This window comes from Notolabrus celidotus, chromosome 18 (genome assembly GCF_009762535.1).
Source record: "Notolabrus celidotus isolate fNotCel1 chromosome 18, fNotCel1.pri, whole genome shotgun sequence".
Taxonomy (NCBI): Eukaryota; Metazoa; Chordata; class Actinopteri; order Labriformes; family Labridae; genus Notolabrus; species Notolabrus celidotus.
In genome coordinates, this window is record NC_048289.1 from 15,856,651 (window position 1) to 15,870,392 (window position 13,742).

Consider the following 13,742-nt stretch of genomic DNA (forward strand, 5'->3'; position numbering starts at 1 on the left):
CACATTTCATAACATAGCCATGCAAATTTGAGAATTGTGTTATGGTACACTGAGTCATGAGACGATGGTGCAACACAGTTGGGTATTCTCTTTGACATTTTACTTTGTTTCTCTGCTCACATCAATAGTTTATCTTTTTAGACCCACTACCACTCAATAAATCTTTCTACTGACTCATTTTATTTCGACTCGAGTCCTTTCTTTTTGAAAGTAGATCATTTTACTTGAGTGCACTTCTCTTTTACCTCCGATGAACTCATCAAATCCTGAAGCACCATAGATCGTAGACTGTAGATCATCCTGTCAGCCTTATAGTACACCTACTGGCACAGTGTCATCCATTAATTGGATTACATTTCAGCGATGACATCACAAACCTTATATGATGTTACACTGTTGAAGATCAGAGTATGTTCTCGAAAGAGCAGGCAGCACACATCTGATAGTTTCTACAATGTCTGCACATGAACAAAATCCTTCTGGGGTTTCATAATAGAGGTCATAAATTCAGCAGCTTTGAATTTCAGGGCAGCATAGCTACATGAAGCAGTATGTACAGTATTTAGTATCATCTGAAATATGAACTTCTACTACATCTTCGATGTCTTGTCTATTTTGAGTGTAGTTATCTAACCAAGACACTATTCTTAGGATGATTTCTATCACTGATAGCTGCATCAAACAGACAAAACGTGGACTTGACCCCAAAATCTATGAATGAAAGTTTGATCTTCAACCTTTTCTTAATACACTGAATACAAGACACTACCTGATCACATGCCATTCCCTAAGACTTCATCAACAACAAAACATTATCCTGTACTAAAACTGCAGTAGGAATCTCAGGCCTAGGTCAGTGTTGCAGCGGGATGACCAAGGGTGACTAAGTGTTCAGGTCTATGAGACTCATCCTGAAGAAGTGCAGAGTAACAGCCGACATACATGTCTCATGTACAAGTTTTTCAGAACTATATTTAAAGGAAGGAGGTTCAGAAACGTAAACTACAGTTTATGTGCCAGGATATTTAAAAACGAATTTGGCCCATTCCACGTGAATCTCTTCCTCTTTTAGAACCCATTCAAGACAGGGAAATACAGGTTATCACTTTCTTTCTTAGAATCTGTGCTTTTCAAAATCTAAACCCACCCTCCTTTTAGATACCTTTCACCCATTGCCTCAGTGGACTCGTTAAAGGAAGGCACAATGACGGACAGAGCGTCTTGTAGCGGAGTGTTGATGACATGAAGATGAATGAATGCAAAAGAGCCAGAGAAATGCCAAAGAAAGAAACGGGATCCTTGTCTGATAAATATAGAATGAGGAATGTAAAAGAGAGGTTTCAGAGTGTTCAACGCAGCTTTGTAGCAACCCATGTTAAATGCTTCTCTTCTTTGTATTAAAAAATAAAATTAATAAAACAACATTTGACTGTTAACAAATATTACTCATGATAAAATGTAAAACATTTGTTTGTAACTTCTGCAGAAAAAACAAACAGAGTTAGTTTTTAGGCACAAACTGAAGAAGTATTTAGTGTTAACTTTCTACTGGGCAAACGTAACGCACTGAGCGTTTTGTTGGCTTTAAGATATGCAACCTTTTTATTTTTGGCCTCGTGGTTACTGTATGTGGCTCCTCTGACTGGAGGAGTCAAAAAGGCCCAACAGCTCCACCTTGTGGAACACACCTTAACACATCAGCACAGTACACATTTATGAGTCAACAGCAGACATGACTGTTCATCTTAACAGTTGTTTGCAGTTTTTGAAAGCATTACATATTGATGTTTTTTGGGGGGGTTACTATTAGTCTAAATAAAAGGAATTATCTTGTTAAACTTGGAATCCCGTCTCCGGCTCTTTAAGAGGTAGAACGAACCTGAGTGTCAAGCTGGCCAGATTGTGGCAATTTAAGGGTGAAATAGGACAGAGTTTATTTTGGTTTTAAAGGTATAATTTTTCCTTAATGATTTTAGAGCCAGCATCGCCACCTTGGGAATTTCGCCCAAAGAATTAGTGAAAAAGAAAGATTGAATTTAATACACTCAGGTTCGTTCTAACTCTTAAAGAGCCGGAGACGTGGTTCCAAGATTAACAAGATAATTTATTTTATTTAGACAAATAGTAAAATTGACAATAACATTACCAGTCACACACACACACTGTTAGGTTAGCATTGATAGATATTAATATCCTTCTTTCAGTTTTCACTAAAGCAGAAAACAGTGTGCACAAAAACAGTCCCAGAGTTAATTTGAAAATATTACTTAATTTTTTTCGTCAGTGTAAAATTAAATTGTATTACTGTGTAGAGTAATCAATGACTTCAAAGAAAAACTTCTGGACCCAAATGTTTTTAGCCGAATGAAAACGTATTCCAAGCAGATTTAAAAGTACTCAACATGATGATTGCAATGCAAGAATTTACTTTTAAGTGAAAAAATACTACACTATTTCCTTTTCCAGCAGGGCTTAGCACCTGCCCACAGTGCAAGAATTTCTACTAAATGGATTCCTGACCTTATCATTGCTGTTTGATTGGCCAGCCAACTCACCTGAGCTGAACCTCGTAGAGAATGTGTGGGATATTTGTCAATACGAAGATGAGAAACACGAAAAAATACTGACAAGCTGAAGGTCTCCATCAAAGCAGCCTGGGCTTCAATAACCCCTAAAGCTGTGCTACAGACGGATCACCACCATGCCATGCTGATGAAGTAATTTGTGGTAGAGGACCCACAACCCAAGCACTGAGTGTATAATTAATATACTTCTTAGAAGTTGGACATTTCTGTATTTTAAAAAACATTTTGGCGTGCCCTCCGAATGCCCTTGACATGTAAGTGTTTTTTTTTTTTAAAGTACCCTCTGAATACCAATGTAGTTAATTATGTTGAGTTAATTTTGTACTATAATCAATAATATTAGGGATGCACCGATCCAATCCTGGTATCGGATATCGGCTAGATCAGACTCAAAAAGCTAGATCAGATATCATTGACAAGGGGCCAATATATAATGCTGATCCACATGGCAGATCTATTCACCTCAGTTCTATGCTTTTCTGTGTTTACAACAGCCATGTGCGTCTCCTATGTTGTTGGCAGGTCTATGCATTTTTGCCCGGTGGAGCATGATGGAGGATAACTACAGAGGCTCTGCAGTTTAGGTGCATGCTTCTTTTGCTAACAACTCTGCCAGAAACTTGCAACATGTGCAGTTGTAATGTTTCAACGGATGGCAGTCGCGCTGCAAAATATAATGGGAGCCCAAAGGAAGAAGTTTACGTCAGCTGTAGGTTACGTTATCAGGTTATTGGATTAAATTGTTCCGGATCCTTGAAATGAAGGGATTCCAGCCTCTGGTTTAGCACTTGGAACCCAGGTACAGTTCACCATGAAGTCAGAAAAGCCTGAAGTTGCTAAAATAGGATTCTATCCTCACATTAAGGAATAGAGATTGTTAAATCAATACCGGGATCGGATCGGCTAGTATCGGTATCAGCAGATACCAAAGCCCAGGTATCGATATCAGTACCTAAAAAGTAGGATCGGTGCATCCCTAAATAATATAGAAATATAGTTTTTTGTTTTCCTTTTTCATTATTCAATTTCCCGCACAAATGGGTCACATATGTCGTACTCATCAGAATGAAGGGATTGTTAGCTGCTCAAATTTTTCTGGGGTTTGAAAGGAGATGCCCTTTTTTTTGCCCCTGCTTCTCAAACAGCCCGAGTCCTCCACTGATGTTAGAACATTTTATTGAGATATTGGATTTCTGATTCTGAGCTGTGGGCCATTTTCACCCATATTCAAACACAATTTAAGGCTTGAAACATTTCCCTTTAAATGTGATGTATATATTATAATTTATTTTTGAAAGAATAGAAAAACAAAAGAAGTCTTCCAGGATATTTAAATTCTTTGAGAGATATGCTTCATACAGTAAAAACAACCAGGAGACACTGGAGCTCAGATTCTCGCTTTATTGGTCAACTTGATGAAAGACTACAAAACGAATTCACAAAAAATCTCTTTCAAGTAATCAAATCTGTACAAACCTAAACTGTATGGGGTTTTTACAGCTCTGGCTCATATGAATCTGAAGAGTCATACGTGTGTAAGTGTGTGTATGTGTGTGTGTGTGTGTGGATAAGCAGGTGCTTGCTCATGTGAGACAAGGTGACATACTCCTCCCTGTTCAAGGAGAGACGCCATGCCCCCAGCAAAACACTGCAAGCACATAAACACACACACACACACACCCATACACACCTGTGTTGGAGATTTTACAGTACAGAGGACAGGGAAAACAAAATACTTCCCCCCTCCACAAGTACACACACACACATCACCTGCTGGCAGGGCTTTGCTGCTAAATCTGTCATCACAGCATCTCTCACTGTCTCCTAGCCCCTGCTTTTCAGTCAAAATTACTGTACAGACAGACACTGTGGTTTCAACCTTTCCACGGGAAGAGTGGTAAGAGAGAGGGGAAAGTATAAATCTCTAATACTCCCACACAAAATGTACACGTGCACACATGATCTTAATGCTCACCTGCAGATGAGACATGTCATCTGCGCACACACATCCACGCACTCACTCAGACAATTCGTAACATTAAATGTTTAAGAAGTACAGATAAAAAAGGAAAAAAGCCCTGGGTATAGGTTTGATTTCTGGCTGTTTGGTGAAAGAAAGGAGAAGAGAGGTAGAGAGGGCAGGAGGGATGGGTTGGAGGTCAAGGGCAAACTACGGTTGTCATTTCTTAGCTTTCCTTGGGGGAGTGACCGGGCGGCCTGAGCCCGCCCCCCCACCACCACCATAGAACAGCTTCTTGTCTGCAGGTTTGAGAATCTAGGAAAGGGTAACAAAAACATAAACATGTTTATTACATGTTCCTTTTCATAGGTTAATTATATAACATAACTCATACATTCAAAATATTAAGCATTTTCACATTCAAATTTAGGGTTACAGCTCACACATGTCATCAGTGAGTATGGAGGCACTCAGTGGCTCATTAGCTTTTAGTTGCTAATAACAATATGTACATTTTAGGATGAAAAAAAAAAACAGTCTAGGAAAACATTATCCTTCTCCCTTCAAAAGGTTTGATTGTGCTGAAGTTAGTTTGACCAGAATCTAGTTTCCCAGGAGGTCTGGTTGGTGTTACCTGGAATGAGCACATGAGGGTCTCATCTACGCTCATCATGGCGCCGGCATTGTCAAACTCCCCGCAGTAGTTTGGGGCAGAGAACAGCGTCACCAGCTGCCTCTTTGCAAAGAACTCATATCCATCCTCCACCACCTGGAAACAGAAATATACAGGACAAACTGAGTGCAGTTGCAAAATGAATGAGGCACAAAAAAAAAGCCAGATATCCAATAATTTAAAGTATTGTATTATCCACTATTAATACACAGCTATCACTTGATCTGCCTACCTGGTAATCAGTTAAACTGTGCTGAAATCCAACCATGCTGAAGCGGTCAGGGTCTATCCATATAAATTAGTTGTTCCACTTGACTTTTCTTCAGTGATTCCCTAAAGCTTGACGAACTTTGCAAAGTTGTAAAACGCTAACCTTGTCTTGGCTACAAAGGGGGTTGAAGTAAAGCAAGAAAAATGCGCCAAAAACATCACGAACAAAACCAAACTGAAGGCCCTGAAAACTACCTACACCTCTGAACTAACTCATCAGTTAGTTCATCGACTGGGGATCAAGGTTTTTACACTGACCTGATGGGCCCGACAAATCAGGTCCATGTCATGTTTGTGCAGGAACTTTGTGACCACGTCGGCACCAAAAGTGAAGGAGACACCACGGTCGTTCTCGCCCCAGCCCAGCACATCTTTGTCCGGGTCGGCCCACAGCAGGTCACAGAGAAGGCCCTGGTCAGGCACATCCGTGGGGCGCATGACCCTTCGCACCTGCTCCATAGACTGGAGGTCGGGGGATAGGCCTGTAAAGTCATCGACAGGTAAGCGTTAGCAGACAAACAATGGATTTGCATCTGCAATCATACACATGTGTAATGTTTGAAGAGGCTTTGAAACAGGGGTTTGTTTTATACTTGTTCTTTCCTTTCAGTTTGATAATCAACCAGTATATTCAAAATGGTGCAAAGACTGGATAATCTAGAGGATGAGGGATTATAAAAATAAGATTCTAGTACAGAAATCTCCTTTTTTTTTTACAACCATCTTTGTTAAAGACACGTTGAAGTATCACTTTGTTACCTCTCATTCTTTTGAAAATCAACAGAGAAGTGGTTTCCTGCTGCTTTTGTTGAGCAAACTTCACAGCCTGGTTGTATTCTGTCCTTTCTCCTTACCGCCATGTTATCAGTAAACGTGACGTGTAGCATTTTAGATGATGTTAAAAATCAAGGTGCTCCACTGCACGAATCCTGAATGAACGTTTGCATGTAGAAGTATGAACCCAAATGTAAGATGATCACACTTTCTCAAATGTAGGGTTGCAAAATTCCGGGAATTTTCAAAGTTGGAAACTTTCCAGGGGAATTAACGAGAATTTATGTGAATTAAGGAATTTATGGGAATAAACCAGAAATCTACTAAATTGAAGGTTGGCTCTTAATTGGGAACTTAAATATAGTTGAAGAAAATATATTTTAGCATAAGCCTGACTAAATCAACCAGATTTCATGCAAGTACACTTGAATTTCTATGCTATTCCTGCTTACTGCAGGGCTATTGAGACCACGCCCCCTACATGCACTTTTTATTGAACATTCTGAATGGGACTTTGTTGGGATGGCATTTTTGTTAACTTTTGAATGGGTTGGGTCAGGGGGATGAGTAATATTTAACTCAACATTCATGTTTTTGTTCTTCAATGAAAGAATTGATTGTTCTATAAAATATTTAACACTTGATAAAGTTCTACTTACAAATAAATCTGTTATAATTGTATTATTTTGGATGGATGTCTGCTTATAACAAAAAAAATATTTATGCTTGGATATGATACCTTTCCATTAAATTCCCAGTTCATTCCCATAAATTACAATTTGGAATATTTCCAAAATAACTTCCCATGGAAATTTACCGGAAAGGTTCCACCCCTTTGCAACCCTACTCAAATGTACTTCTTATTTTCAGGCCAATATAGCTTTCTGTATTTGCCATTTCACCCACCGTCTTATGTTAACTCTCTCTTAACATCAACTCTCATCCCAACGTTAACACCAAAAGGGCATTAGTGATGTTAGGTAATTTAGGTTTACTGTGAACATCTTTGGGGGTCTTGATTATTGATCAGACTTAAAAAGGGAATAACTGATGCTTTAAATTTACATGGGAAATGACTTGCATTACCCTGCTTTATTATCAGCCAATTTAGAGTAAACCTAATGGATGTAGACCTGCAGATTGTTTAAATGATGGAAAAACTCAACCAAAGAAACAATGTCCTTTAGTGTCTTCTGTCTTATATAACTTCATGCTATGAACAGTGAGGCTATGTTTGCCCTTATGGTTATCAGTGCCTGTTTACATATTTTGTGTAGTGGGTCTCAGACATGAGATATCCGTGACTGGCTGTTGGGTGTCACGCTGTCTAAGCCCTTGGGTCTATTATACTTTCCATACTCTAGCTGGATGTGTAAAGGAAACGTGGTTAAAATAGGTGTAAATAATTAGTAACCTCTTTACTTACACTTCCAGTTTATCTAATTTCTTGTGATTCACTGGTTTAGTCTTTAATGTTCAAGTGCACTGAGAGAGCTGCTCCTTTCTCTGCAAAGCGTGTTTCTACTTGTTAGCAGCAGCAGTATTGAGAAAGAAGGAACAAACAGCAGTCTGGATTGCTGAACAGGTCAAGAATATACAAATATAGCCCGACCAGAAATTAAGCGCCCACACAGTCCTGCAGGTCTTTGACCATCATGTTGACAGTACCAACAGTGCAGAGATAAGTTTGTGTGTTTGTGTGTCTGGCTCTGGATAGAAGCCAAATGAACTGTTTGATGAGGATACCTCCATGGCAACAGAAGATCTTCTCATCAACAATGGCTGCAACAGGCAAACAGTTGAAACAGTCTGTGAAGGTCTTCCACAGCTTAATGTTGTATCGCCTCTTACCTGTGGAAGCAAACAGCAGATACTCGGTCACAATCTTATCTCAAGACCAATAAAGTCTCTTCAGCCGCACCTATTGCATCACATTAGAAACATTTTACATAATCCTGACTCTGTGAATAGCAGGGAACGGCATGTGATTAATCACTGCTGCCTGATCACGCTCCCTAGCTCTGAGCCGACTATAAGAGGTTATCTGTGTTTGGGCTTTTGTTATGACTTGTAAGTCAACTTTCCCCGTCGGGTTTAAAGAACCGCATCAGCTCTTTTCTGGCATAGTTGTATTCCTAGACTCATTATACTGTGAAGGTCGTGTACGTACAAACTGGCAACACGAACAGCTGACACTATGTAGGGAGAGGCTATCTTTGGAAAGATGGTAAATCTTTAATCAATATTTGTCATAAAATAACAGAGCTTAGAGCAGTTCACTGAACACTGTACTGAGTGTTTCTTATTTGATTAAGTGAGGTAGATTTGTTATTTAGTAATAGTGCTATCTGTTTAATGTTTAACAACTCTTTCCATGCCATTGTCTTTTTCTGATTTTGAAGATTTCAATATCTGAATGAAACCTAATGACTGTATCACTTTGATGCTTGATCATACATCTTAAAAAACTCTGAAGTTAAGTTATCGCTGTGTCTGCATGTTTATTACGGGACTTACACTCATCGTAGAAGCCATATATTCTGTTAATGGAGGCACACTCATGGTTTCCTCTCAGCAGAAAGAAGTTTTCTGGGTATTTGATCTTGTACGCCAGCAACAGGCAGATGGTCTCCAGGGACTGCTTGCCCCTGTCCACATAGTCCCCCAGGAACAGGTAGTTGCTCTCTGGCGGGAAGCCCCCATACTCAAAGAGCCTCAGCAGATCATAGTATTGCCCATGAACATCACCTGTGGAAATGAGCAGTGTGAGTTGGTTAGAGGTGTGATTATCTTGGAGTTTGTATGTGCTCAACAAACGGCAAGAGACTTGCTTGGAGGTACAACAACACTTGGTGCCTTGTAATTTAAGAACATTCATCCCATGATTTGTCACCCATGTCTATAAATAAACACTATTATTTCAGCACTGCTTGACTTGTTTTGGGGACTTGGAACGAATAAGTGAATGGGCAAGCCTGTGTGCAGTGTGAATATGCTGGTGGTTTTCACTGCTGGGCAAACAAAGCCAGTTCCTGAAGAATGCGGACTAGTCCTTTAAAGTAGCAGTTTTCATTAAGAGGTATCAGCAGAATGACTGGAGGACAATTCCAGGGAGACTTGAAGTGCAAAACAGCACTGCAGTGAAGAGCCAATCTTATCTGTATATCCCCTATAGCTGTGTAATTATGTGACAAGGTCACAACTATACTGTCTTACAGATTTTAACACAGTTTCCTTCAAATAAGTCTGCTTTTATACAAAATATCACCTACACATATTTGCACTTTGGTAGCAAGAATGTAAAGCATACTGTAAATAAGGCACAAACAGCCATCTAGGAATGTTTGTAAATGCTATGTGACCTCACATGCAAAATCCCTCGACTCCAAAGAACACAACTAAGCCTCACCACAAATCTTGAGGGGCGCCTCAAGTTCGAGCAGGATTGGCTGGCTGAGGAAGATCTCTCGGGATTTGAGGCAGAGGCCACGGATTTCATTCTCTGTCAGCTGAACATTTTTGCCCGGTCTGGAGCCTTTCACTGTGAGGGGAAAGTGGAGCAAGAGTGAGAAATAGCACAGCTAAAACCAGAGGACAAAATCAGATCAGTATTTAATGGTCATACTCATTTGTTGTAAAATGTTGATGAGAGAACACTATGTGCAAACATGGATATTGTAATTAGAGCATATTAGGATGAACAGTAAAGAAGTATCTTCTGATAGAGAAATTAAAAGTTCAACAGAGTTCACATCGTAAGTGCTCACACTTTAAGGCCATTGGGTGTATACTATGTTACAGGTGTATATGAATGCGAATAACTCATCTGGAATCATGTTGACTTTATGGTACTTAAATATTTTCTTCTGCAGTCTTGAATTTGTCTAATTGCCAGAAATAAACAAATAAAAGCAATTTAAAGACTGATACTGGAGATGCCTCATAAGTAGTGAACGTTGGAGCGATTCTTGTGTCTGAGAGCTTTTTACTTTGAAATGCAGAATTTTCTAAATGCCTTATGTGAACCCGACCTGAAAGTGTCCCTCATTTGCAGGTAAATGTGAAGCAGAAATGTAGTATCTGGTGACATAACTTGGACTAATTTGAGACCTCAGATTTAATCTCAAATACAGAGTAATTTCCAATCAAATTCAAAATTTTAAGATACTTCGAATTGCTAACTTTTGACTTTTAACCTCATCTTTCACAATAAGGCATCTTTTGTCATCCAACCAGTCTTATGGTGACGTCACGAACATCATTTGAAACTGTTGTTTTTTCTGTGTGAAGCTGCCATCTTGGCCAGGACTCCTTTAAAAAAAGAGACTTTGCATCTTGATAGGAATATTCCCAGTAAAATAAAAGGTGTCATAACAAACCAAAAAATAAATAAAGCTACAAGTGAGTGTTCCTCTTCTGTTTTAGCCCCTCCCATCAAAAACAATTGCTAAATCTGTGGTGTGTTTCACAAAAGGGTGTCATTTATTGGTCTACCCTTGTGAATTTTTGCTATTAATCTTGTTTTCTATTTTGATCTTCTGTTGGTTGGTTGTAAAGATATGGTAATTAGTTGGTAATTGTTAAGAGGACGTTACAGTTACACAGTGGTGGACAAAGTACAGGTCTTTATTACTTAAGTCAAGGTATAGATCCTCCAGGTCAAATATTACTCCAATACAAGTGAAAGTTGCTCTGTCAGATTATTACTTAAGTTAAAATACTGAAGTACTTCCTTTTAAAAATACTTCAGTATTTAAAGTACTTCTTAAAATATCTCAAAACGTTGTATTTCCTCAATACACGAGTGCAATCCAGAATACATAGGAGTACATTCTGTTACATCATGTTTATTTAGAAAACATTACTTGAAATCTCTAAAAACTATACCATGGAATAAAAACAGAAACTAAGTTACTCCAAGCACAGACAACTTAGTTTGAAATGTTCATCTGGAATGAAACAAATGTTACGCAGCTCAACACACTTTCTCATGTTGGACAGTGAATGTTTGTATGTTTGGGCAGAGTGGGAAACGGGGAGAACATTTCAAACATTACGTATCATTCTTCATTTCAAAAACCTCTAACACGGGCTGAAGATATGGACATGGGTGCTCAGGTGGAGAATTATAGACATCATTACCACCTCTAAATGAACTGCCTGATCTGAGTGAAATCTGCTGTGTGTTTGATATACAGGTACGACTGTACAGAACTACACGAACACATTTTACTGTCTTTGGGATCAGCTAGAGAACGAAATTCACGAGCTGACTTCAAAGCAAAAGTAGTGAGTAACTAGAGCATTGATAGAAATGTAGTGGAGTCAAAAGTACAATGATTGTCATCTGAATGTAGTGGAGTAAAAGTAATAAGTTCCCCCCAAAAAATAATACTCAACTAAAGTATAGATACTCAATAAATGTACTTAAGTACATGTACTCTGTTACTGTCCACCACTGCAGTTACATCTATAGGTTTGATCAAATGACCTGGCTCCTTGAGGGCGTTCAGCTTGGAGGGGAAAATCAATTTGTCGAATCCTAATAAAATGTTTGTAAAAGTCGATTTTGTGAAATGTTATAATGAAGGTGAATTCAAACCAGTTCTTAAAATTATAGTTACAGGTCGACGACTCAATTTCACCCAACGCCTATCGTTTGTGTGCGGGTGTTTTTCCTTGCAGGGAAAATCCCGGGTAAATACAAAAAGGTACTTTTTGTTGTTAATTGTAGAAATGTGTTACAAATATGAGTACATGGATGCTACCGTCCAAACAATACTGGCGATGAACAGCCTTTCTAATTTAAATCCTGAGCTTCACTGGAAACGAGAAAGAGATGAACTTAACTAGCACAGGTAGCTATCGTTGTCTAGCCTCTCTGGGCTAAAATGGCTACCCGGTGAATAAATATCGAGCGAAATACTGCCTTACCTTCCAGCAGACGTTGTATAATGGAGTCGATGTTCAACTTATCGGCTTCTGCCATGCTATTCCTCTATTTAGTTCACTTCCTTTTAATCCCTATGAATTTAAAACGCAGTTATTGTTAAACTGGAGACGAGTTACCGTTAGCTCAACTAGTTTAGCGTTAATCGGCTAACTAGCTAACCTTGGGGCAGAAATAACAACCTCAAAAAATGAGGCTGGATGCTGACTTGTTAAAGGTGTGGTGGCTGTCATGTACCTAAAAAAAATCCACCAAAGTCAACAGTTCTAAGTAAAATTTCTCAATTCAGCATTAGAAGTCGTATTTTCTCGTGACAACGGTATTTCTGCCGTAGCAGTTAGCACCATGCCATCGACAAAAAGAGGCTCGATGAGCTCAAAGCGAGGTTGAACGGAAGAGGTCCGGCCGTTCCCGCGCTCCTATTGGTCAGTTTGGGAAGGGGCGGGATTTAATGAAGCTATTGTTGTTCTCCGATTGGCCCTTTATTCTGTCCGTCAGCATTTGCCCCTCTCAAACCACTGTGTAAAAAAACAGCCCTTTACATTCTTATCTAATGTTCTGTCAGTCTCAAACGGGATATTTTATTAAACAACGCAAGCTTGGTCGGTGTTAGCTCCGTCTATGCAAGTTTCTCTACATTCATATCGTTCTTTATTTGTTGCGCAGCACAGCGACACCCACGGAAGTACGGTGGCCCTGAAGTGCACATATCAACGGCAATTCAGTAAACACTACGACTATTCAGAAAACACTACAGCAATTCAGAAAACACTACGACTATTCAGAAAACACTACAGCAAATCAGAAAAAAACAAAGGCAATTCAGAAAACACTACAGCAATTCAGAAAACACTACGGCAAATCAGAAAACACTACGGCAAATCAGAAAACACAATGGCAAATCAGAAAACACTAAGGCAATTCAGAAAACACTACGGCAATTCAGAAAACATTACAGCAATTCAGAAAACACAACGGCAAATCAGAAAACACAAAGGCAAATCAGAAAACACAACGGCAATTCAGAAAACACTAAGGCAAATCATTTCCCATTTTTAGCCAGCCTCAAGCGGATTCTCGATGAACTACAGTTTTTAGCACTTCTGCATTGGACTCATATTTTTAGACCAAAGGTTGCCGCTTGGAGGAAACCAATATCAGCCTGGATCCGGCACTCCAGGGTTTTTTTCCCTGTTGCCTGGCCAGGGAGAATGTGGCCTGTGAGGCCTGACCCAGCACGTATGATGCTGTGGCTGAATGATTGTAGATACTGTAAGCACTTCAGTTTGATTTTGTGGATTACACTGTAATGTTCTTCTCATTTGTATTTGTGTTTACTTTACTTTTACTGGATACAGGTGCTAAATTTACAGAGGATTTTTTTGGGTGAAAAATTCATTTAGCCTCCTGTGAACAACAAACATTATTTCTACAGCTTCATGTCCTGAGCATTGTGTTTTCAGATGTTTGGATGTAGTGTGTAATGACTGCTCAGTGTTGTTTTTAAATTTGACTGACTTGGGGTATGAT

General features: G+C 39.2%; 1 protein-coding gene across 2 annotated transcripts; it reads right to left on the bottom strand.

Annotated features, from left to right (window-relative positions):
• Positions 1-3,972: 3,972 nt before the first annotated feature.
• On the bottom strand, positions 3,973-12,639 carry ppp1cab (protein phosphatase 1, catalytic subunit, alpha isozyme b). Of its 2 annotated transcripts, XM_034707914.1 has the most exons (8): positions 12,375-12,639; positions 12,197-12,286; positions 9,672-9,803; positions 8,780-9,010; positions 8,009-8,113; positions 5,747-5,970; positions 5,180-5,314; positions 3,973-4,860 (listed from the first exon to the last, which is right to left on the bottom strand). In XM_034707914.1, exons 2-8 carry the CDS (start codon positions 12,249-12,251, stop codon positions 4,765-4,767), a joined length of 978 nt encoding a protein of 325 aa, XP_034563805.1. In that variant the 5' UTR covers positions 12,252-12,286; positions 12,375-12,639; the 3' UTR covers positions 3,973-4,764. The 2 variants fall into 2 exon arrangements, with proteins under 2 accessions (XP_034563805.1, XP_034563804.1); XM_034707913.1 differs by having other exon boundaries at positions 12,197-12,639.
• Positions 12,640-13,742: the final 1,103 nt, after the last annotated feature.

Coding starts and splice junctions, on each gene's coding strand:
- ppp1cab (XM_034707914.1), bottom strand. CDS start 12,251: ATGGCAGAAGCCGATAAGTTGAACATCGACTCCATTATACAACGTCTG. Junction 5,971..8,008: donor GATCTTCTGTTGCCATGGAG/GTATCCTCATCA, acceptor ATGACTTTACAG/GCCTATCCCCCGACCTCCAG. Junction 5,315..5,746: donor TGATTTGTCGGGCCCATCAG/GTCAGTGTAAAA, acceptor TTCTGTTTCCAG/GTGGTGGAGGATGGATATGA.